A 19,473-nucleotide genomic window follows, 5' to 3' on the forward strand; every position below is an offset into this window, starting at 1 on the left:
ATGAATCTATTGTATTTTGAATTTAATCGAATATTACATTTTTTAAAATTTAGAGACTTATTAAATATGAAATTTAAAATTTAATTTACATTTTAAAAGTTTGGAATATGTTGAGAAATATTTATTAAATAAAATTTTAAAAATAATCCTTAATCTTAGGATAGCTGCTTGTCCAAATAGTGTGGAAAAAGGAAGTGAGAGAGAAAATTCCCTTGCTCTACCCCACGTACACGTGGCTAATTATTAACCACATCATCTTCCCTCACATTTGGAAACTAAAAAAAAAAAAAAAAAAAAAAAAAAAAACTTTTACCATTAGAGGAAAATTTATAGAGTTTAGAATTTATGGTTTATATTTACTTTAATAATTATAAATTAATTTGGAATCTAAAAAAATAATAATAATAAATCTTGTTTTTATTTTTTTATTTTTTATTTTTAGATTAATAATTACATATAAAATCAAATCATTGAGTTTTATAATGATAGTATTAATCCAATGGTCACGATAAAATTAAAGACTAGAAAAAAAAAATAACGACTCGACCAACCTTAAACTCAATTTTTTTTTAATATTATCATTAATATTTAAACTAATAAATTATTTTAAAAAAATCATAAAATATACATTTTTCAAAGAGTCTTTCAATTTCCTATTTTTTGAAAAATAGGATATGAGAATAAAAAAAATTAAGAGAGCATTTTCAATCATATCTTTTGACTTTAATGTCTTTTCTATGCATATATATATATATATATATATATATATATAAATACACACACAAATATGGAGATTCACTCTTTTATCTTTGACTATGGAAATTTTTATTCTTTTATTCTATTTAAAAAATTTATGAAATTTAAGTTAATTTCGGATAATTTCATTTGCTTATTTATTTATATATTTCCTTATTATGTCTTGTATTGAGGAGGGTAGAATTGGAAACAGATTGACATTAGGTCAACTAGAATTGAAATTAGTTAGTAATTTGGAGGAAATTTACTTATCATATCGTTCCAAATTACAAATTTAATTTAGCCTTATAATTTTAAAAATATTAAAATTTAATTATATAATTTGATTAAAAAAAATAAGGTAAAAATTAACAACCGAACCAAAAACTCGACCTAATGTCATTTATCTACTGAATCGAATCAATTTCATACCGTACATACAATTTATTAAAAAAATACAATGCACAATTTTATTAAATTATATGTGTGTATATATAAAATATAAAGTCAATTTATATATATAAAAAAAAATTAGATAATTAAATTTAAAAAATATTTAATAGATTTAAATTTAAAAAAAAAAACCAAATATAATTAAAATTGAAAGCATTTGGGGATTGAGGTTGTTCTATAAATTATATCAATGCACTCCAAGGGAATGATCAAAAATTAGTTCCAAACTCCCAACCAATATAAACAGTAAAGATTCGCAGAGAGGAGGAGGACGACGATGAGTGTGAACATAACCGCCATTAAAACCGCCTCCAACGGCGTCTGGCAAGGCGACAATCCACTCAATTTCGCCTTCCCTCTCTTGATCCTTCAATCCGTTTTGATTCTCCTCCTCACCCGCCTCCTCGCCGCCGTCCTCAAGTCCCTCCGCCAGCCCAAAGTCATCGCCGAAATCCTCGTAAGTTTATTTTCTCTGTTCTGATTCTGATTCTGCAACTTTTTGACTCCGTTAATGGAGGATTTTTGAATTTCAGGGCGGGATTCTTCTGGGTCCCTCTGTTTTTGGTCGGAATCAAGCTTATTTGAACTGGGTTTTTCCGGATTGGAGTACTCCGATTCTTGAATCGGTTGCTAGTATTGGGTTGTTGTTCTTTTTGTTTTTGGTTGGATTGGAACTCGATTTGTCCTCTGTTCGCCGTAGTGGGCGGCGGGCTTTTGGAATCGCTGTCACTGGAATCTCCGTTCCTTTCCTCTCCGGCACCGGCGTTGCCTTTGTACTTCGGAAAACCGTCGCCGGCGCCAATAACGTCGGGTACTGGCAATTTGTTGTGTTCATCGGCGTTGCTCTGTCCATTACTGCTTTTCCTGTTCTGACGCGCATTTTAGCGGAGCTTAAGCTTCTCACCACCGAAGTCGGCGAGATTGCCATGGCAGCCGCCGCATTTAACGACATGGCTGCTTGGATTCTCCTCGCACTCGCCATTGCTCTAACGGGCAACGATAACTCTGTTACAGTACAGAGAAGTTCGTTAGTTTCCGTGTGGGTCCTACTCTCTGGAGCTGGATTTGTTGTTTTCATGATGACGGTGGTCCGACCAGGAATGAAGTGGGTTGCACGGCGGTGTTCGTACGAGGATGACGCGGTGGAGGAAGGGTATGTCTGTTTGACGTTGATCGGAGTGTTGGTTTGTGGGTTTGTGACGGATTTGATCGGAATTCATTCGATTTTTGGGGGTTTTGTGTTTGGATTGACGGTGGCGAAGGAAGGGAGATTCGCGGAGAGATTGATTGAGAGGATTGAGGATTTCGTGTCGGGGCTTCTTCTTCCTCTGTATTTTGCGTCGAGTGGGTTGAAGACGAATGTGACGAAGATCAACGGCGGAAAATCATGGGGGCTGCTGGCGCTGGTTATTTCCACGGCGTGTGCAGGGAAGATTCTGGCGACGTTTGCGGCGGCGATGGCGTTTTTAATGCCGGCGAGGGAGGCGATGGCTTTGGGATTGCTTATGAACACTAAAGGCTTGGTGGAACTCATCGTGCTCAATATTGGGAAGGAGAAAAAGGTCAGTTTACTCAATAAAGCACAAAATCTAATGGTTTTTTCTTTTTCTTTTTTCTTTTTCTTTTTTTTTTTTTCAATTTTAATATTTTAATTATTATAATATAATAAAATATAAAATGGGTGTGTATGAACAACGTTTGATGACATTGAAAGAAGACATGTTTGGTCTTGGAACTGTTACATCGTCCTAGGAAACATTGGCCCTAATAAAGTAAGGAAAATGAAAGTATATCACTATGGGACACATACATGTTCTCAATTGAGGCTTTGTTAAGCTTTATTTATTCGCCTTTCACGAACAAATGTTTTTTTTTAATGTGATGGGTCGGTTATAAATTGGGTCGGGTTGATTTTATTCTTTAGTATAATTATTAGATAGGTCCATAGGACGACCTCGTCCCTTATTATGTTTCTATTTCTATCATACGAAATTCTCCATTTATTTATGTGAGAATCAGATTGGGATTCACTGTTAGATTCATAAGGATCCGAATTTTCATAGAGAAATTATTTTTATTCTCAGTAAACACGGAAGGAATATATTTGTGGGTGAGAATCTCTTTGGAGAGAGCAAGTGGGTTAAAAAAAATGGAATATCCAAAATTGAATGAGAATCTTATTTGGGGTAGGCTAAAGGAATATATGAATATATGTATAGTATTTTGAAACTGTGAGGTTGATGGCGATACGTAACAGTTTAGAGCGGACAATATCTACTGACGGTAGGCTTGGACTGTTACAACTGGTATCAGAGCTAGGCACTGAGCGGTGTGCCAACGAGAACGTTAAGTCTCGAAGAGAGGTGGATTATGAAATCCCATATTGGTTGGAGATGAGAATAAAACATTCTTTATAAGTGTGTGAAAACTTTTACCTAGTAGACACATTTTAGAACATTTGAGACTAATGGTCATGTGTAGTGGGTCAATGCTGATAATATTTATAAGAAACATGTGTAGTGGGTCAATGCTGATAATATTTATAAGAAATCTGATGAAATTAAGATGTGTCAAAACAAATAGGTTCTGAACGATGAAGTATTCGCCATATTAGTGTTAATGGCACTATTCACAACATTCATCACCACCCCCACCGTGATGGCAGTCTACAAGCCAGCCCGCGCCGCCGCCGCCGCCACCCGAACCCACCGCAAACTCCGCCACCTCTCGGCCGCCGGGAACTCCACCAACGACAAGTCACTAACAATCCTAGCCTGCCTCCACAGCTTAGGCAACGTACCTGCCCTAATCAGCCTGACCGAGTCAACTCGCAGCACCAAAACCTCGTCCCTCAAACTCTTCGTCATGCACCTCGTCGAACTCACCGAGCGTTCCTCCTCAATCCTAATGGCCCAACGCGCCCGCAAGAACGGCTTCCCATTCTTTGCCAGGTTCCGCAAGGCCAGCGAGTGGCACGACCAGATGGCCGCCGCTTTCCAGGCCTACAGCCAGCTGGGCCGGGTCAAGGTCCGGCCCACCACAGCGGTCTCTTCCTTGACCACAATGCACGAGGACATCTGCGGCGTGGCGGACGATAAGAGAGTGGCGATGATCATTTTGCCGTTTCATCGGAATTGGAGGACGGCCAGTGGCGTGGAGGAGAATATGGGCCATGGGTGGAGAGTTGTGAACCAGCGGGTGCTGAAGAGTGCGCCTTGCTCGGTGGCGGTTCTTGTGGACCGGGGGTTAGGAGCGGTGGTTGGTGCGGCACAGAGGATTTGTGTGATGTTTTTCGGTGGTCCTGATGACCGGGAGGCGCTGGAATTGGGTGGACGGATGGCGGAGCATCCGGCGGTGAAGGTCACGGTGGTGAGGTTTCGGGCGTTGCCGCCGTCGGATGGAGTGGAGGGTAGTAAGGTCATTTCGCGACATATGTATTCTAAATCCAGCGACAGTCGTTATAGCTTCTCCACTGTTCCAATAAACTGGGAAAAAGAAAAGGTACTTTTTTTTTTTCTTTTCTTTAAATCATTTAAAAAACAATTTAATGTTTAATTTCCAAATATTAATTAAATTTAATGTTCTGAAATAAATGCAAAAAAACAGGAGCTAGATGAAGCAGCAATAGCAGAATTCAGAGCCAAATGGGATGCAACAGCTGAGTACACAGAAAAGGAAGCCACCGACACGAACACGATAGTTGAAGGGGTGGTCGGGATCGGAAAGGAAGGCGGTTTCGACCTAATCGTGGTCGGGAAGGGTCGGGTTCCGTTGAGCATGGTGGCAAAACTAGCAGACCGGGCGGCAGAGCACTCGGAGTTGGGGCCGATCGGGGACATATTGAGCAGCTCCAGCAGGGGAATAGTATCTTCAATTCTAGTAATTCAACAACACCAAGAAGAAGAAACTCCAGCATTGAATAAGCAGTCTTTCTCAATCATAGGAGCTTCCATTAATGTATAAAAATCATAATTGTTACACTAAATTTTCATATATATATATCTAGACGTTTATTGAAAGAAGCCTAAATCGTTCCCACCAGACAAGAAAAAATTGTTTTCCGAACAAATTAATCTTTTAAATTATCAAATTTGCTAAAAAATGGTATAATTTAAGAACCCCAACATATCATAAAAGCTATCAATCTAACTTAACTCAATAAATAAGACATCAATTATATATATATATATTTATAGTAAGTTGGGCTTTCATACCGAAGGGGCCTGCACAAATATGGCCCAGTTTAGAATGGGCCCATCAGAGGGAGTCATCGTCGGCCCAAAGGCCCAAGGCCCGAACAAAGCAAGCCGACCCGGCTACTACAACCGCGGCGAAAATAGGAGGCACGATGAGATCAATTCCGGATTTTCTAAACAGATTATCCGGAACGCAGACGACGTCTCCCGGAAAATCCATCGGAACCCTAACGAATCCAGCGGTCTTGCAGTGTGAAGCAAAGGACGAGGATGGAGAAATTGCGGAGGCGAAGGCGAGCTCGGGCGCGAAGGAGGCGGCGGCGACGGTGAGAGTCAAGAGAATCGTCCAGGAGGCGGAGTAGACAAGAAGCGGCCACCGCGATCGGAGACGACGGTACAGTAATCGGAGCATTTTGTTAGTTGAGATGTGGAGAAGAGGAAGGGGAGTGGGCGTGGTTTGATTGATGAGCAGAATATTATTATTAAGGGGAAAGACGATGGATTAGGTTTTGACTGAGGTTTGATGATGACGCCATTGGTGGTTGAAATGGAGAAGATGTGTGTGTAGGGGATTTGATCCTCCATTTTTTTTTTTTTTAATCATTTCAAGTTTTATTAAATATATATATTTTAAATAATAAAAATAACCAATAATGAGGTTGAAATTAATTAAGAAATTAGGTGGAGTTTGGTGTAAATTTGTAATTTATTGTATGAAGCTTTTAACAATCCATCTAATTCAACAACATCCTTTTCTAGTTAACCTAATAACCACTCTTAAATCTCAAATATTACTAGTTTTCACTCTAAAAAATAATATTTTTTTTTAACTATTTACAAAAATATCTATTTAACAGATGAGTTAGAAATCTTGTTGGAACCTGTCGTAGGAGTGTACATTCAACCCAATAGCGCAGAAATCTTGTTGGGACCTGCCCCACAGGAGTATACATTCAACCCAATAGCGCGGACCAACCCAATCCAACCCAAATTTTAAGGGTTAAGTTGGGTTAATTTTTCTGAACTCGAACCCAAATTTTAAGGGTTGAGTTGGGATAATTTTCTGAACTCGAACCCAAATTTTAAGAGTTGAGTTGGGTTAATTTTTCTGAACCCGAACCCAAATTTTAAGGGTTGAGTTAGGTTAATTTTTCTGAACCCGAAAATAGAAAGTTGGATGGAGTTGGGTTGTGAAAATTTTTGGGTTGGATTGGGTTACCAATCATTCAACTAACCCGAACTTTTGGTTGATCCAAAAAAAAATTCCTCAACACAATCCAATCCGAACCATGTACACCCCTACCTACCCTAATAATACCAATTGTCATCGTACTTTTCTTGATAGTTAACATTACGAATGTGCGACACTCACTCCCAATACTCAATAAGTCAAGCCAAATTGGATTTGTGTCGCCTACTAACGTATGTTCAAGCCTCTAGCCAAGCCTCTAGCCCTGTTTTGAGAATAAAGTTTTAGAAAATGGGAACAAAAAGATTTTCGAGAGCAAGTTTGAAAGTAAGAATGAATGATGATTTGAGAGCAACGTTATATAACTATAAACAAAAAACAACACAACGAGTTAAATAACATATAATTTTTTTAGAATGAAAAATGATTTGAAAGCAACGTTATATAATTATAAACAAAAGACAACACAAGGACTTAAATAACATATAACTTTCTGAGAATGAAAGATGATTTGAAAGCAACATTATATAACTATAAACAAAAGGCAACATAATGACTTAAATAATATATAACTTTAGGGCGGATAGGGTAGAGAGAATTTGACAACTAGTTGCATCCCCTATAGTACATTTTGAGGCGATTCATGTCTGACAGGCCTAAACGTAATTCCGTTAAATGGTCATACAAAATCAGGGGAGGAGTTGACAACTAGTAAAGAATTCCTATAGAGAATGATGGAGGGACTAGAGAGAAATTTTTCTTCTTAGGTAAACAAGGCCGGAGAAGGATTATACTTCCCTTCACACCACCCCCACCCAAATCCCCACCTTGCCTTATAGTGAGCCATACCATCTAAAGTGTCGTTAGTCAGCCGAAACACAATTTAAATGATCAAAGCTTTATATCATCGACTAAAAAGTTAGAAATTTAAATTTGAACTCACCCGGTTGCTGATGATAAGATTAGCGTATTCAGCAGCAGAAATGGACCTATAAAACTTCTACTGATTTTCATTACATTCACTGAAACATCCTGCTCTTAGTTCGTACACACAAGAACGCATCATTTTCATCTTCCTCGATAAGCTTTTCTGGGATACAAATCATCCAAGATACCTCCAAGAGTCGACAATGCATCGTGAAACTTTCGGATTTTAAGGAAACCCCTTATCGTCGAGATCTCGCTCTCTAAGAATTTAGCTTTCTCCATTATCATATCAACAAGCTTCACAAGTGTATCCTCCATGCCTAAAGTACAGAGACCTTCAGCCAACATAACAAACGATGAGATTTCAGGTATATTTCCTTTCTCGATCATTTCAACCGTGAAGTCCACGGCTTCTCCAATCGGTCCTCCGCCATTGCAGAGACCTCGATAAACTATCTTATACGTTATTGCATCCGGGGGAGCAGCCTTCTCCGACATCTCTCTGAAAAGTCTCATGGCTTCAAGAGTTCTGTTCCGTTTGAACAATGCTTGGATAACAGGATTATAGGCCTGTGGTGTTAGAACCATCCCTTTCATTTGAATCGATCGGAGAAGCCGACTTGCAACCTGAACTCTTCCTGCCTTACAGAGACCACCGATAAGGGTCCCGTAGGTGACGATATCGGGATCACATCCACTCAAGGCCATAGTTTGAACTATATCCGCAGCCTTTTTAATGTCACCGGTCTTGCAAAAGTGAGTGAGAAGTGAATTGTAGGTGAATTTATCAGGCTTCAAGCCCTCCATTATCATTTGATCCATCAAATGAGCAGCATCCTCCACTCTCCTGCTTTTACAAAGACCATCAATAAGGATGTTGTAGGTCACTGAATCCCTTGAAACGCCTTGAAGTTCCATCTCATCAAATATCTCCTCTGCTTCTTCAATCCTCTTGTTCTTACAAAACCCATCAATCAATGTATTATAGATGACTACGTTACGAGCACAGCCGCTCGTCTCCATTTCTTTTAGCAGATTTAAAGCTTCCCCCAGTTTCCCGCTCGAACAAAGACTGCCAATCAACATATTGTACGTAAACTCGTCAGGTCGACATCCTTTACCCTTCATTTCCTCGAAAAGGTCCATAGCATTCCTGTGACTGCTAGACATACAGAGACCCTGTATCAAGGAATTGAATGTGCATACATCAGGTAAAATTCCCTTGCTTGTAAGAAGACGAGCTATTTCAGTTGCCTCTTCGACTCGATTCTCCTTACATAAGGAGCTAATTAGAATATTATACGTGACGGAGTTCGGAGAGCAGTCCCTCGAAACCATCTGATCCAGAAGTTTCACTGCCTCCTCAATTTCACCCAACTTACACAGTCCAGAAATCAGAGAGTTATATGTGTATATATCTGGATCAAGTCCTTCTAAAAGCATTGCATCTACAACTTCCATGGCATGCTTAGGATGCCCGACCTTGCATAAACCATTCACGAGAGTATTATACGTAAACTGGTCGGGACAAAATCCTTCGTTCACAGCTTCTTGAATGAAACTCAAGGCTTGATCAATTCTACCCTGCTTGCAAAACCCATTAATCAAGACATTAACAGTGACATCAGTACAAGAACACCCATATTCTACCATCTGTTCTTTAATTCTCAGTGCACCATCAAAATTCCCCTCCTCAATGTATCCTTGCATTATAGTTGTGAATGTGGTCTCATCTGGAGACAAGCCATAACTTGGCATCTCTTCCATCATCAAAATGGCAGGCCTAATCTGATGAGCCTTGCAAAGGGCATTTATCAGAATGTTAAACGTCGTAACATCGTGCCTAATTCGTCTTCTAACCATGCTGGAATGTGCAGATTCAACAAGTTTAAGCTTGTTGGCATCCACAAGAACATTTAACAGTACATTATAGAAACGGGTATCAGGCTTTATCCTATATTCATCCTCCATTACTTTAACAATGTTCATAACTTCATCATACAGCTCAAAATTCGCATAACTCTCAACAAAAATCAAGAAAATACCTCTATCAATCTCACAACCAGAAAGCTTCATCTCCTCCAAGACGCGCCTCATGTACTCGAACGACCCTACCTTTCCAAGCTTGCGAAGAATCTCCTCGTAAACCGATGAACTGGGCACGAAATTACGCTGCTTTGAAGCCCAATTGAAGACGCGAAGCGCCGAAACCTCATCGGTCTGGCGACGTAAGGTCTCGATAAGCTGCTTGGGAGTGAAATCTGGTGGAAGATGATGAACATTGGGTGAAGACGAAGAAGAATTCGAGGAGGATGATGAGGCGAGCTGGTCAGAAACTGAATTAGAAAAGAAAATGGAAGAATTCGAGATGGGTTTAGAGGGAAAAGAGAGGGGAGAGTGAGGAAGAGACCATGGATAGCATTTTACACAAGTAAAAGCCATTGGGGCAATTCGACAAACACCTAGAGTGCAGGAATATTTTGAGAAGGTTCGCCGTTATCTTGAAGAGGTCGGAGGTCCCTTAAGATTTCGCCGCCGACATGGAAGTGAATCTGGAAGAAGATGACAGTGGGAATCTGTGATAGAAATCGATGAAGACGATAACGCTGGATGATGAATTCACGAGCTTGAGCTACCCCTTCTCCCGGACACTGCTAGATTTGCTACCATTTCCATGTGATTTTTCTTTTTTTTTTTTTTTTTTGCGGACAAATATTCCGTATTTATATTTGGATAAAATAGGTTTTAATATAATTTCTATTTGGTCCCTATCTATCAAGATTTTACATATTTACACCCATTTTTGGCTATTTATATTACTTTTCTATTAATTAATTTAATTATTTTAAATTTATTAAGTACCACTAAATTTTAATTACTATTCAAATTAATTAAAAAAACTATACAAACTAAACTCAAAATTTAATTAAAAAAAAATGTAACAATTTTAAATCTAAGAATTTTAAGAACAAACTCGGTTGAAAATTATAAATTATAAATTTAGCCTCTAAATATGTACATATTTTATCTTATAATAGCCTCTAAATATGTACATATTTAATCTTTACCGTTTTAAAATTTTCTGTTTATAAATCTTTTCATGTGCCGCCTATAGGTGGTAGGATAGAGTGGGTGGTTCCGCTCAAATTGTGGCCAATCTTCTAACCGCGCGTGGGTCGGGCTTAGAGCGCGAAACTCATCACTACCTCGTAAGGGCGTCGAGACCATAGCATGTTACACAAAAGCGGGTAGGGTGGGTGGTACCGCTCAAATTGTGGCCAATCTTCCTAACCGCGCGAGGCTCGGGCTTAGAGCGCGTGAAACTCATCACTACCTCGTAAAGGCGTTGAGACCATAGCATATTACACGAAAGCGCCGCTTTCTCTATAGTCTTGTCACACAGCAGCCCGCCTAGAAAAGCCATAGCTTTACGGTCCAACCATTGGACTTGAAATTTGGTGAATTTGAGCTTCGAATTCGAGCTTGGTTTAAATTTGATCCTAACCCATATAACTCAAATCGACTAAATTAAGTGTACTTATTTGGACTAACTTTTGACCTTAAAAAAGTTATGGGGGCTAAAAGTAGCTCGGAGGACTAAAAGTTTCGAGACTGAACTTGCAACGCGGTCGGTCTGCAGTTCTATCGTCTCATGGCAAGGATCTTACTCACAGCTGAGAAGATTTTACAACAGCAAGTTCAGTTCAGACTTAGCCCAAATGCAGCCAAAATCAATACTAACATAACTCAATGGGTCTTTCTAATCATAATTGGCACTTAAAAGAGAGGATAAAATGAGAAGCCATGAAGAAAACAAGTAGAAATTAGCATATGGTCTCAGATAATCCCTCACAGACTCCATATATATTAGCTTTATAGGTATCGAACTCTCTAGACGATCACTCAAGACACGTTAAAAGGAATACCGTGTCGACACGGTAGACGACACACAGATGCATACTTGTTCAAGTAGAACAGAAGATTTCCATGACTCAAACTTTAAGCATTTCGATTAGTTTTAGCAGGCTTACGTTTCGTGTTCAGTTGGCACGGCTTCGAATAACGTCGAGACCCATCTCGGTTGGATCAGTTGCTTGCAGCTCTACTTGTATTCCATCGAGCTCTCTCTTGAACCTTTCCTTGGAGCTTGCATATATCATCTTGCTTCTGACCCTTGAATTATCAGGAGACCTTCATTTAATGATGTAAATCGCGATTAGATGAAGTATTCGATTGTTGGATGATATAAAAGAATCGACGTTACCATGCAATGAAGAAAATCCTGCTTTTTTGGCAATTTTCTTCTGTGACAAAGTCGAAATCATAAACAGCATAACGACACTCGTCAGCAGGGAGACTAGCAGCGAAATCCTCGTAACTTTGGCTAGGACCGCCAAGTTTCTCAACGACTACTTGCTTCAGCTTCTCCTCGATCTTAAAGACGATGAAACGATGAGTTCTTTTTGACTTGAGCTCCAAGAATTTTAACTTGCATTCATCATTCACAGCCATTCCTGATGCTGCATTGGCCTGTAAGATTCATAAAAGAGTAAAGAGTGTTCATATCAACACATTTTGATATGAATAAAGACATGTTTCATTCCCCTCTCCAACCGATGAGGGATCTCACAATCCACCCCCTTGAGGACCCAGCGTCCTCGCTTGATACATCGTTTGGTGTCTGGCTCTGATACCATTAGTAAAACCCAAGCGTACCGCCAGCAAATATTGTCCGTTTTGGCCCGATGCGTACCATTGTCAGCCTCACAGTTTTAAAACGCGTCTACTAGGGAGAGGCTTCCACACTCTTACCAGGAATGTTTCGTTCCCCTCTACAACCAATGTGGGATCTCACAATCCACCCTCCTTGGGGGCCCAACGTTCTCGTTGGCACATCGTCTAACATCTAGCTCTGATACCATTAGTAAAGCCCAAGCACACCGCTAGCAGATATTGTCCGCTTTGGCCCGTTGCATACCGTTGTCAGCCTCACGATTTTGAAACGCATCTACTAAGGAAAGGCTTCCACACCCTTATAAGGAATGTGTCGTTCCCCTCTACAACCAATGTGGGATCTCACAATCCCCCTTGGGGGCCTAACGTCCTCGCTGACACATCCCCTGGTGTCTGGCTCTGATACCATTTATAACAACCCAAGCGCACCGCTAACAAATATTATCTGCTTTAGCCCGTTATGTATAGTCGTCAATCTCACGATTTTAAATCGCGTCTACTAGAGAGAGGCTTCCAAACCCTTACCAGAAATATTTCGTTCCACACCCAATGTGACATCTCTCAAACTTTGAAGAGAAGATTGGATCTTAGATAAGGGAAGAACTAAAACACTAACTGGGCCCTTTCCATCACAAGAGAATTTAGATAAGAACTAAGGAGATCGAAGTAGCTGGAAATTCTCTTGTTCAACAGATCATAAAACTAAATCATACACTTCTTTCACATAAAATCAATTCCAACACAAACCAGATCAGATATACACAAATTCCAGAGCAAAACTTATAAACCAATCCAATCCAAACATATTCAAACAATCCAGTCAAGCAGATTCCAGATCAAACACATTTCCCCTCTCAAAATCGGGACAATCAAGACAATCATGAACACAAACCCATCTGCATCAGCACTTTCAACAATTTGACATTCGATGTAATAATGAAAACAAAAAAACATGAATCAAGGCGTTACCATTTTTGACGTTCGATGGTTGCGGAAGATCACAATGAACAGAGAAATCGAAGAAGACGATTGATATAGAGATAGAGAAATGTTTGTTGAGCGATGAGAGAATGAAAAGAAGAGGGAGTTGAAGAATGGATGAACAAAATTCGGGGGTTACATTCGGTGGTTGAGAGGGTTAATTACGGCGGCTGTGAGTGATTCAAGTACCGCCAGAGGAGCGTGTCGTATTTTGGTGTAAACAAAACGATGATGAGCTTCGGCTTCAACAAAAGCCCAAACCGGATAAACTCAAAACAAATTCTTAATTAATTAATTAATGGTGAATTATTTAATTCAATTTAGAAATTTATTTTCAAATTTGCAATTAAGTCCCTGGTACTTCATGCTCATATTTTAATAAAATTATATATTTGGGCCTTTTGAGTAATTTTCACTTTCTTGTTCCTTTTGGAGTAATTTTCGCTTTTTTTGTTCCTTTTTGAGTAATTTTCACTTCATAAGTCATATATGTGAGCCGATTGAGCGGCTGAGCCAGTTGAGCTGTGGTTCACGCGCCGGTTTAGATATTTGTTGGGCGTTGACTATATTAATTTTGGCTAAATTTTGTTGACTTTGAGTCCAATCCCAATCTTTATTTTTGGCTTCCATTACTTTAATCTAATTGTTTTTTTTAATGCATTTTTTAAATACAAAATTAGTTTAAAATTAAAACATTTATGTTAAGAATGACGAGGTCACTTGCAACAACCTAAGCCCACCGCTAGAATATATTGTCCGTTTAGCCCGTTACGTATCACTGTTAGTCTCACAGTTTTGGAACGTGTCTATTAGTGAGAGATTACACACCCTTATAAGAAATGTTTTGTTCCCCTCTCCAACCGATGTGAGATCTTACAGTCCAAGCTCACAACTAGCAAATATTGTCCGTTTTAGCCTGTTACGTCTTGTCGTCAGCTTCACGGTTTTAAAATGCGTTTATTAGGAAGAGATTTTAACACTCTTATAAGAAATGCTTCTTTCCCACTGATACGAGATCTCATGTCGCTGCAATGTTAGTTGAAGATAATTGTTGTAGTGATCTCCATAGACAAGTAGTAGCAATGGCCACATAGAGGAAGACGATGATTATCGGAGGTCTGTAGTGGCAGCAAGTGCTAGTGATTGGGGCAATGGCGGTGGTGGCAGGCACTAACAGTAAGGATGAGCGGTAGAGAGAGAGAGAGGCTTCAACAACAGGTGATGAGTGCAGTCATATATACATACAGATTTCAACGACGGGCGATGGGTGCGTGTCGTATACACATATAGGTTTTACCGTCGGGTGATGGGTGCATGCCATATATACGTATACATACGTACATACACACGCTTCAACAATGGGTGATGGATGCGTGTCATACATACATACATATACATGCAAGCATACATGGTGGGTGAGCATAAAAATTTAAAATTTATATTGTATTAAAAAGAAAAGAAAAAAAGAAAAAAAAAAAAAAAGGAAACTATTAAAATAAAAAGAACGTGGTGTCCGGGGGAGGCCAAAAACCCTAACCCCTGAATATCATCTCTGTTGTAGTGTGGTTATTCGCTCTTCCCATCGGCCGATCAAATCAGATGGCTTTCTTCTCCACTGTGAGGCGCGTTCTTAATGGATCTTCCTCTTCTTCTTCCGTTCTCCGATCACAGTGGACTTCTTTTCGTCTCAGCTCAACTCTCACATCGCCTAAGCTCTTCATCAGTGGTACGTTTCGCAGAAAAAAACAATCAGCTCGTAACGCCTTTTTTTTACCCCTTTGATTTTGTTAATTTCATCCATTTGGATATTGAGAATGATATGGAATTTGGTTTTAGGGTCTAATTTTTGTTTGGATGCTGAGAAATTTCTGAGATTGCTGCTACCCCTTTATCTCTTATACTTGATCGATTAGTTTCGGTCGGAGCACTAAATGGAGTAATTGTTAATCGATTATGCTCTGTTCTGTTCCATTCTTTGCACTCTATTTCTGGTCTTTCTCTTCAAGTGGAAGGAAGCTTCTTTCCCTATATGAACTTGTGAAATTACTTCGCTGTTTAGTAAGTGGGGGGATTTGTTTTGGCGAATGAAATTAGAAATGTATTCCGATTTTATTTGTACCTATAAAATACGTAGATTTGTGTGCCTGCTTGATGTCTCGAACAATTCTTGCATTGGAAAGTTCCAAGAAATCTTTGCTAATTCATGTTTATGCGACTCGATATGCGCTTTGCGTTTGAAGGTTTGCTATTTGGCTGACAAAACTTGCAGTACAATGGAGTACTAAAATTTTTTCCCTCCCCCCCACCCCATAGAAAAGCATTGATGAACCTTCTCATTTCTGGGTTTCTATTTTTTTGTCTTCTTTCAGAGGGGGTTTTTCTTAGTACTGTAGTGAACCTCCATCTCTAGAATGATAAGATATTGTTCATGTTGGACATAAGCGCTCATCACACTACTTTTGGCTTTTCCAAAATGACTCATATCAATGAAGATAATTATAACGGCTCAAGCCCACTGCTAGCAAATATTGTCCTCTTTATTTTTCTCTTTGGGCCTTCTCTTAAGGTTTTTAAAACGCCTCTATTAGGGAGAGGTTTCCACTCCCATATAAGACAATTTGGTCGAGTGGTCTAAGGTGCACCTTTCTTTTCGGTGGCTCAATCTTAAAAACTCCAAAGTTAAACGTGTTTTGTTTGGAACAATTCTATATTGACTGTTACATTTGGTATTAGAGCTAGATATTGGGCGATGTGCCGACAAGGAGGTTAAGCCCTGAAGAGGGGTGGACACGAGGCAGTGTGCGAGCAAGGACGCTGGGTCCTGAAGGGGGGTGAATTGGGGGGTCCCACATCGATTGAAAGAGGGAACGAGTGCCAGTGAGGATGCTAGACCCCGAAGGGGGTGGATTATGAAATCCCACATCGGTTGGGGAGGAGAACGAAACATTCTTTATAAGAGTGTGGAAACCTCTCCCTAGCAGACGCGTTTTAAAAACCTTGAGATGATACCCGAAACCTCTCCCTAGCAGGCGTGTTTTAAAAACCTTGAGACGATGCCCGAAACTTCTCCCTAGCGGTGGGCTTGGACCGTTACAATAATTGTCCTCCCTTATATATCCATGACCACTCTCTTCCTTAGCCAATGTGGAAGTTTGTTTCCTATCCTAACTGTTCTTATCCTTTCTTCACAATTTGAATATTACTAAGTGATATATTAGATATGTTTCATGGGTCTACACTTTTCTTAAATGTTGTTGTTATGGTAAACAAGTAGTTTAAAAATTATAGTACTAGAAAATTTTCTTGTTATGGTTGGATATTGAATGACCTCCACATGATGTTTTTCATAATCTAATATTCTTTATGAACTTGCATCAGCCTAAGTTTTGATTTGTGGCTGAGCCATGATGAACTGTTTGACCTGTTTTGGATTGGTTTCATTCTTATAAAATGCACAGGTCTTTCAAGATTAACAACAGATGAGAAGCTCCAGGAAGCCTTTACTTCCTTCGGTCAGCTTGTAGAAGGTCCAACTCTCTCTCCCTCTCTCAAATTTACAATTCCATGAACATCTGTTGCAGAGTACCCCATGTTGACATTGCCTCAACATTTGTACAGCGAAAGTTATAACTGATAGGGCGACGGGAAGATCAAAGGGGTTCGGGTTTGTAACGTACAGTACAATAGAAGAGGCTGAGAAAGCAAGAGAAGGAATGAACGCCAAGTTTCTGGATGGATGGGTTATTTTTGTTGATCCTGCCAAACCCAGGGAGCCTAGGCCGCCTCCTCCACAGCCTCAATCTGCTGAGACCTCTGAATTTGGTATCAGAACAAACAAGACAATTGGTTGGTGTGGTTGATTGATTGGTTGCAAAATCTATATGAAACTTCATATGATTTTGGTCATTTTTTCATATTGTTCATCATCATCCATGGGTAGTGTAGTATAGATAAGTTTCATGAGACAATACCTTAGGAGCCTGAAAGGGTAAATTTTTGTTATATGTATGGATTCAGAAAGAGGGGAAAGGAGCTTTTCATTAATTATTATTATTATTATTTGCATACTTGTTTTATTAATTAGATTTAAATTATAATTCAACTGTTAATGCATATCTTATTTTATAAAAGGTACGAAGTTCGGGAAAATGTTGGTTTTCCAAATAAATAAATACAGCGCGTGTGGTTCACTTTCCCATTTTATTGACTTCATTTCAAACTGTCATCACCGTTGAAAGCCCATCGTTAACTTCCCTCCAATTTTCACCTTTTTTTTTTCTGTTTGTTTCCCGAGAAAATATTTTTTTGTGTTCACCAATGGACTCTCGTGGAAAGGGTAAGAAAGGCGCTGCCGGCACAAGCGGCGGCGGCGCCTCCAAGAAGAAGTCAGTGTCTCGTTCCGTGAGAGCCGGCCTCCAATTTCCGGTCAGCAGAATCGGGCGGTACTTGAAACAGGGCCTGTACTCTGAGCGGGTCGGAACCGGCGCTCCAATTTACCTTGCTGCCGTGCTTGAGTACCTTGTTGCGGAGGTGAATTTCTATCACTTAATTTAGGGTTTCTTTTAAGGTGATTTTATTGATGGATTGAATTCTTGGATTGTAAATGCATTCTTCTTTTTCTCTCATTTTCTTGCACTTTTTTTTATTTTTGGACACAGAATTCCCAATTTCAAGCTTTTTTTTTTTTTTTTTTTTTTTTTTTTTTTTAGATTTTTATTTTTCAGTAAGTTGGAACGATTATGATATTGTGATTTCACAAAATGGCTCGTACCAATCGAGAAAGTATTCCTTAACCATGATCATTCCCTAAATTAGCGGGCTTGTACCAATCGAGAGAGTATTCATTCATCATTCCCTAAATTCCCTAAATTAGCGGGCTTGTACCAATCGAGAGAGTATTCATTCATCATTCCCTAAATTAGCAAATGTGAAACTTTCATCCACACTTGTGACATCCCACTGTTAAAATATCATCACTAGTCCAACAGGGTCAAGTCTAAGCCCAACTATGTTATGTTAGGAAAATAGTTTAAAAATTTTAGAAATAAATTTAGGAAAACGATTTCAAATTTTAAGAATAAATTTACAAGATTTAGATAAAATTTTAGAGATATGAGGAAATTTAAAAAATTGATTTAGATACGGATAAAGTTTAGGATTATCTATCATCAGTATAAATACCCTTCCTCTCTATCATTCCATGCAATACAAAGCAGTAGTTAAATTGATTAAGTGTGCTAGAAGTCGGTTGTAGAGGGGAATGAAACATTCTTATAAAGGGTGTGGAAACCTCTTTTTAATGACTTTGAGGGAAAGTTTTAGAAGGACAATATCTTCTAGCGGTGGACGGTTTTTTAGAATATGGTTTGGTTGAGTGAGATATACATTAGATTAAATTATGGTATAGGTTTTGGAAGTGGCAGGAAATGCAGCCATGGACAACAAGAGGAACAGGATCAGCCCGAGACACATTGTTTTGGCGGTGAGGAACGACGAGGAACTCGCAAAGCTTTTCAGCGAGGTGATGATCCCGTTCGGTGGGGTGGTTCCGAACATCAACCCAGTTCTTCTTCCAAGGAGATCTGAGAAGAGAGCAGCAATTGAAGCAGAAGAGCAACCGCCGTCCCCCTCCAGGGGCAGCTAGTCCCCCAAGAAGGCCTTACTTCCTCAAATCCCCACGTTCTTAAATATTCTTTGCTGTTCTTAGATTGGACTTTTCTTCATGTTTTTAGGACCATTTTATTTCTATTTCTGCCTTCATTTTCAGCAAGAAAATAAAGAATATTCACTAAAACTATTAATTTTTTTTTATCTGTAACGATCCAAACCCACCATCAGCATATGGTCATTTTTTAGTTTTTTTTTTTTTGGGGAGAGGTTTCAATCAACTTTGCTTTGGGGCACCTTGTGTCCATTCCCTTTGGGGCTCAGCCTACTCGCTCACATATCACTCGTTGTCTGGCTCTAATACCATTTGTAACAACTCAAATCCACCACTAGCAGATATTGTTCTATTTAGGCTTTGCATTTCGGGCGGAAGGGATGAACTCTTTATCTAAGTGAAGTATTATTGAGAACTGTTTTCATTTTTAAGTATTGGGAACCAGAGATTGGAGAAGAATAGTTTCAAGATAGTTAGAGTATTTTCACGTAGTTTAAATATTTTTTTAGATTTGTTTCCAAATTTTTGGTTCCAAAATTTGTGTTGTAAGGCTATTAAAAACTTATTCAATAATATGATCACTTAGAACTTCAATG

The 19,473-nt window shown here is 39.1% G+C and overlaps 6 protein-coding genes across 6 annotated transcripts; 3 read left to right on the forward strand and 3 right to left on the reverse strand.

The window, feature by feature from the left end:
- The first annotated feature begins 1,369 nt into the window (after positions 1–1,369).
- Positions 1,370–5,200, forward strand: LOC111781001 (cation/H(+) antiporter 20). Its single transcript, XM_023661395.2, has 4 exons — positions 1,370–1,645; positions 1,722–2,750; positions 3,772–4,689; positions 4,795–5,200. The coding sequence occupies exons 1-4, from the start codon at positions 1,466–1,468 to the stop codon at positions 5,149–5,151; spliced, it is 2,484 nt and encodes an 827-aa protein (XP_023517163.2). The 5' UTR covers positions 1,370–1,465; the 3' UTR covers positions 5,152–5,200.
- Positions 4,924–6,006, reverse strand: LOC111781002 (forkhead box protein G1). The gene is made up of 2 exons (XM_023661396.2): positions 5,403–6,006; positions 4,924–5,064 (listed from the first exon to the last, which is right to left on the reverse strand). The coding sequence occupies exon 1, from the start codon at positions 5,794–5,796 to the stop codon at positions 5,446–5,448; it is 351 nt and encodes a 116-aa protein (XP_023517164.2). The 5' UTR covers positions 5,797–6,006; the 3' UTR covers positions 4,924–5,064; positions 5,403–5,445.
- A 1,537-nt stretch (positions 6,007–7,543) lies between these two features.
- Positions 7,544–10,211, reverse strand: MEE40 (Pentatricopeptide repeat (PPR) superfamily protein). The gene has a single exon (XM_087119827.1). The coding sequence runs from the start codon at positions 9,940–9,942 to the stop codon at positions 7,642–7,644; it is 2,301 nt and encodes a 766-aa protein (XP_086975953.1). The 5' UTR covers positions 9,943–10,211; the 3' UTR covers positions 7,544–7,641.
- Positions 10,212–11,305: 1,094 nt separating this feature from the next.
- Positions 11,306–13,470, reverse strand: LOC111781005 (actin-depolymerizing factor 1). The gene is made up of 3 exons (XM_023661400.2): positions 13,204–13,470; positions 11,765–12,030; positions 11,306–11,691 (listed from the first exon to the last, which is right to left on the reverse strand). The coding sequence occupies exons 1-3, from the start codon at positions 13,204–13,206 to the stop codon at positions 11,541–11,543; spliced, it is 420 nt and encodes a 139-aa protein (XP_023517168.1). The 5' UTR covers positions 13,207–13,470; the 3' UTR covers positions 11,306–11,540.
- A 1,248-nt stretch (positions 13,471–14,718) lies between these two features.
- On the forward strand, positions 14,719–17,280 carry LOC111781004 (RNA-binding (RRM/RBD/RNP motifs) family protein). The gene is made up of 3 exons (XM_023661399.2): positions 14,719–14,941; positions 16,674–16,742; positions 16,834–17,280. Exons 1-3 carry the CDS (start codon positions 14,815–14,817, stop codon positions 17,073–17,075), a joined length of 438 nt encoding a protein of 145 aa, XP_023517167.1. The 5' UTR covers positions 14,719–14,814; the 3' UTR covers positions 17,076–17,280.
- Positions 17,281–17,413: 133 nt separating this feature from the next.
- On the forward strand, positions 17,414–18,996 carry LOC111781006 (putative histone H2A.2). Its single transcript, XM_023661401.2, has 2 exons — positions 17,414–17,745; positions 18,623–18,996. Exons 1-2 carry the CDS (start codon positions 17,533–17,535, stop codon positions 18,857–18,859), a joined length of 450 nt encoding a protein of 149 aa, XP_023517169.2. The 5' UTR covers positions 17,414–17,532; the 3' UTR covers positions 18,860–18,996.
- The last annotated feature ends 477 nt before the right edge of the window (positions 18,997–19,473 follow it).

The sequence above is a fragment of the Cucurbita pepo genome, chromosome 19, assembly GCF_057944985.1.
Source record: "Cucurbita pepo subsp. pepo isolate OVF chromosome 19, ASM5794498v1, whole genome shotgun sequence".
Lineage (NCBI taxonomy): Eukaryota > Viridiplantae > Streptophyta > Magnoliopsida > Cucurbitales > Cucurbitaceae > Cucurbita > Cucurbita pepo.

Bases quoted from the DNA above. Each gene is read 5' to 3' on its own strand.
- MEE40 (XM_087119827.1), bottom strand. From the start codon at position 9,942: ATGGCTTTTACTTGTGTAAAATGCTATCCATGGTCTCTTCCTCACTCT.
- LOC111781001 (XM_023661395.2), top strand. From the start codon at position 1,466: ATGAGTGTGAACATAACCGCCATTAAAACCGCCTCCAACGGCGTCTGG. The intron at 2,751-3,771 runs GTCAGTTTACTC...CAAAACAAATAG, and splicing joins ATATTGGGAAGGAGAAAAAG to GTTCTGAACGATGAAGTATT. The intron at 4,690-4,794 runs GTACTTTTTTTT...GCAAAAAAACAG, and splicing joins TAAACTGGGAAAAAGAAAAG to GAGCTAGATGAAGCAGCAAT.
- LOC111781005 (XM_023661400.2), bottom strand. The intron at 11,692-11,764 runs GTAACGTCGATT...CATTAAATGAAG, and splicing joins AGGATTTTCTTCATTGCATG to GTCTCCTGATAATTCAAGGG.
- LOC111781006 (XM_023661401.2), top strand. From the start codon at position 17,533: ATGGACTCTCGTGGAAAGGGTAAGAAAGGCGCTGCCGGCACAAGCGGC. The intron at 17,746-18,622 runs GTGAATTTCTAT...ATTATGGTATAG, and splicing joins TTGAGTACCTTGTTGCGGAG to GTTTTGGAAGTGGCAGGAAA.
- LOC111781004 (XM_023661399.2), top strand. From the start codon at position 14,815: ATGGCTTTCTTCTCCACTGTGAGGCGCGTTCTTAATGGATCTTCCTCT. The intron at 14,942-16,673 runs GTACGTTTCGCA...TAAAATGCACAG, and splicing joins GCCTAAGCTCTTCATCAGTG to GTCTTTCAAGATTAACAACA. The intron at 16,743-16,833 runs GTCCAACTCTCT...ACATTTGTACAG, and splicing joins CTTCGGTCAGCTTGTAGAAG to CGAAAGTTATAACTGATAGG.
- LOC111781002 (XM_023661396.2), bottom strand. From the start codon at position 5,796: ATGCTCCGATTACTGTACCGTCGTCTCCGATCGCGGTGGCCGCTTCTT.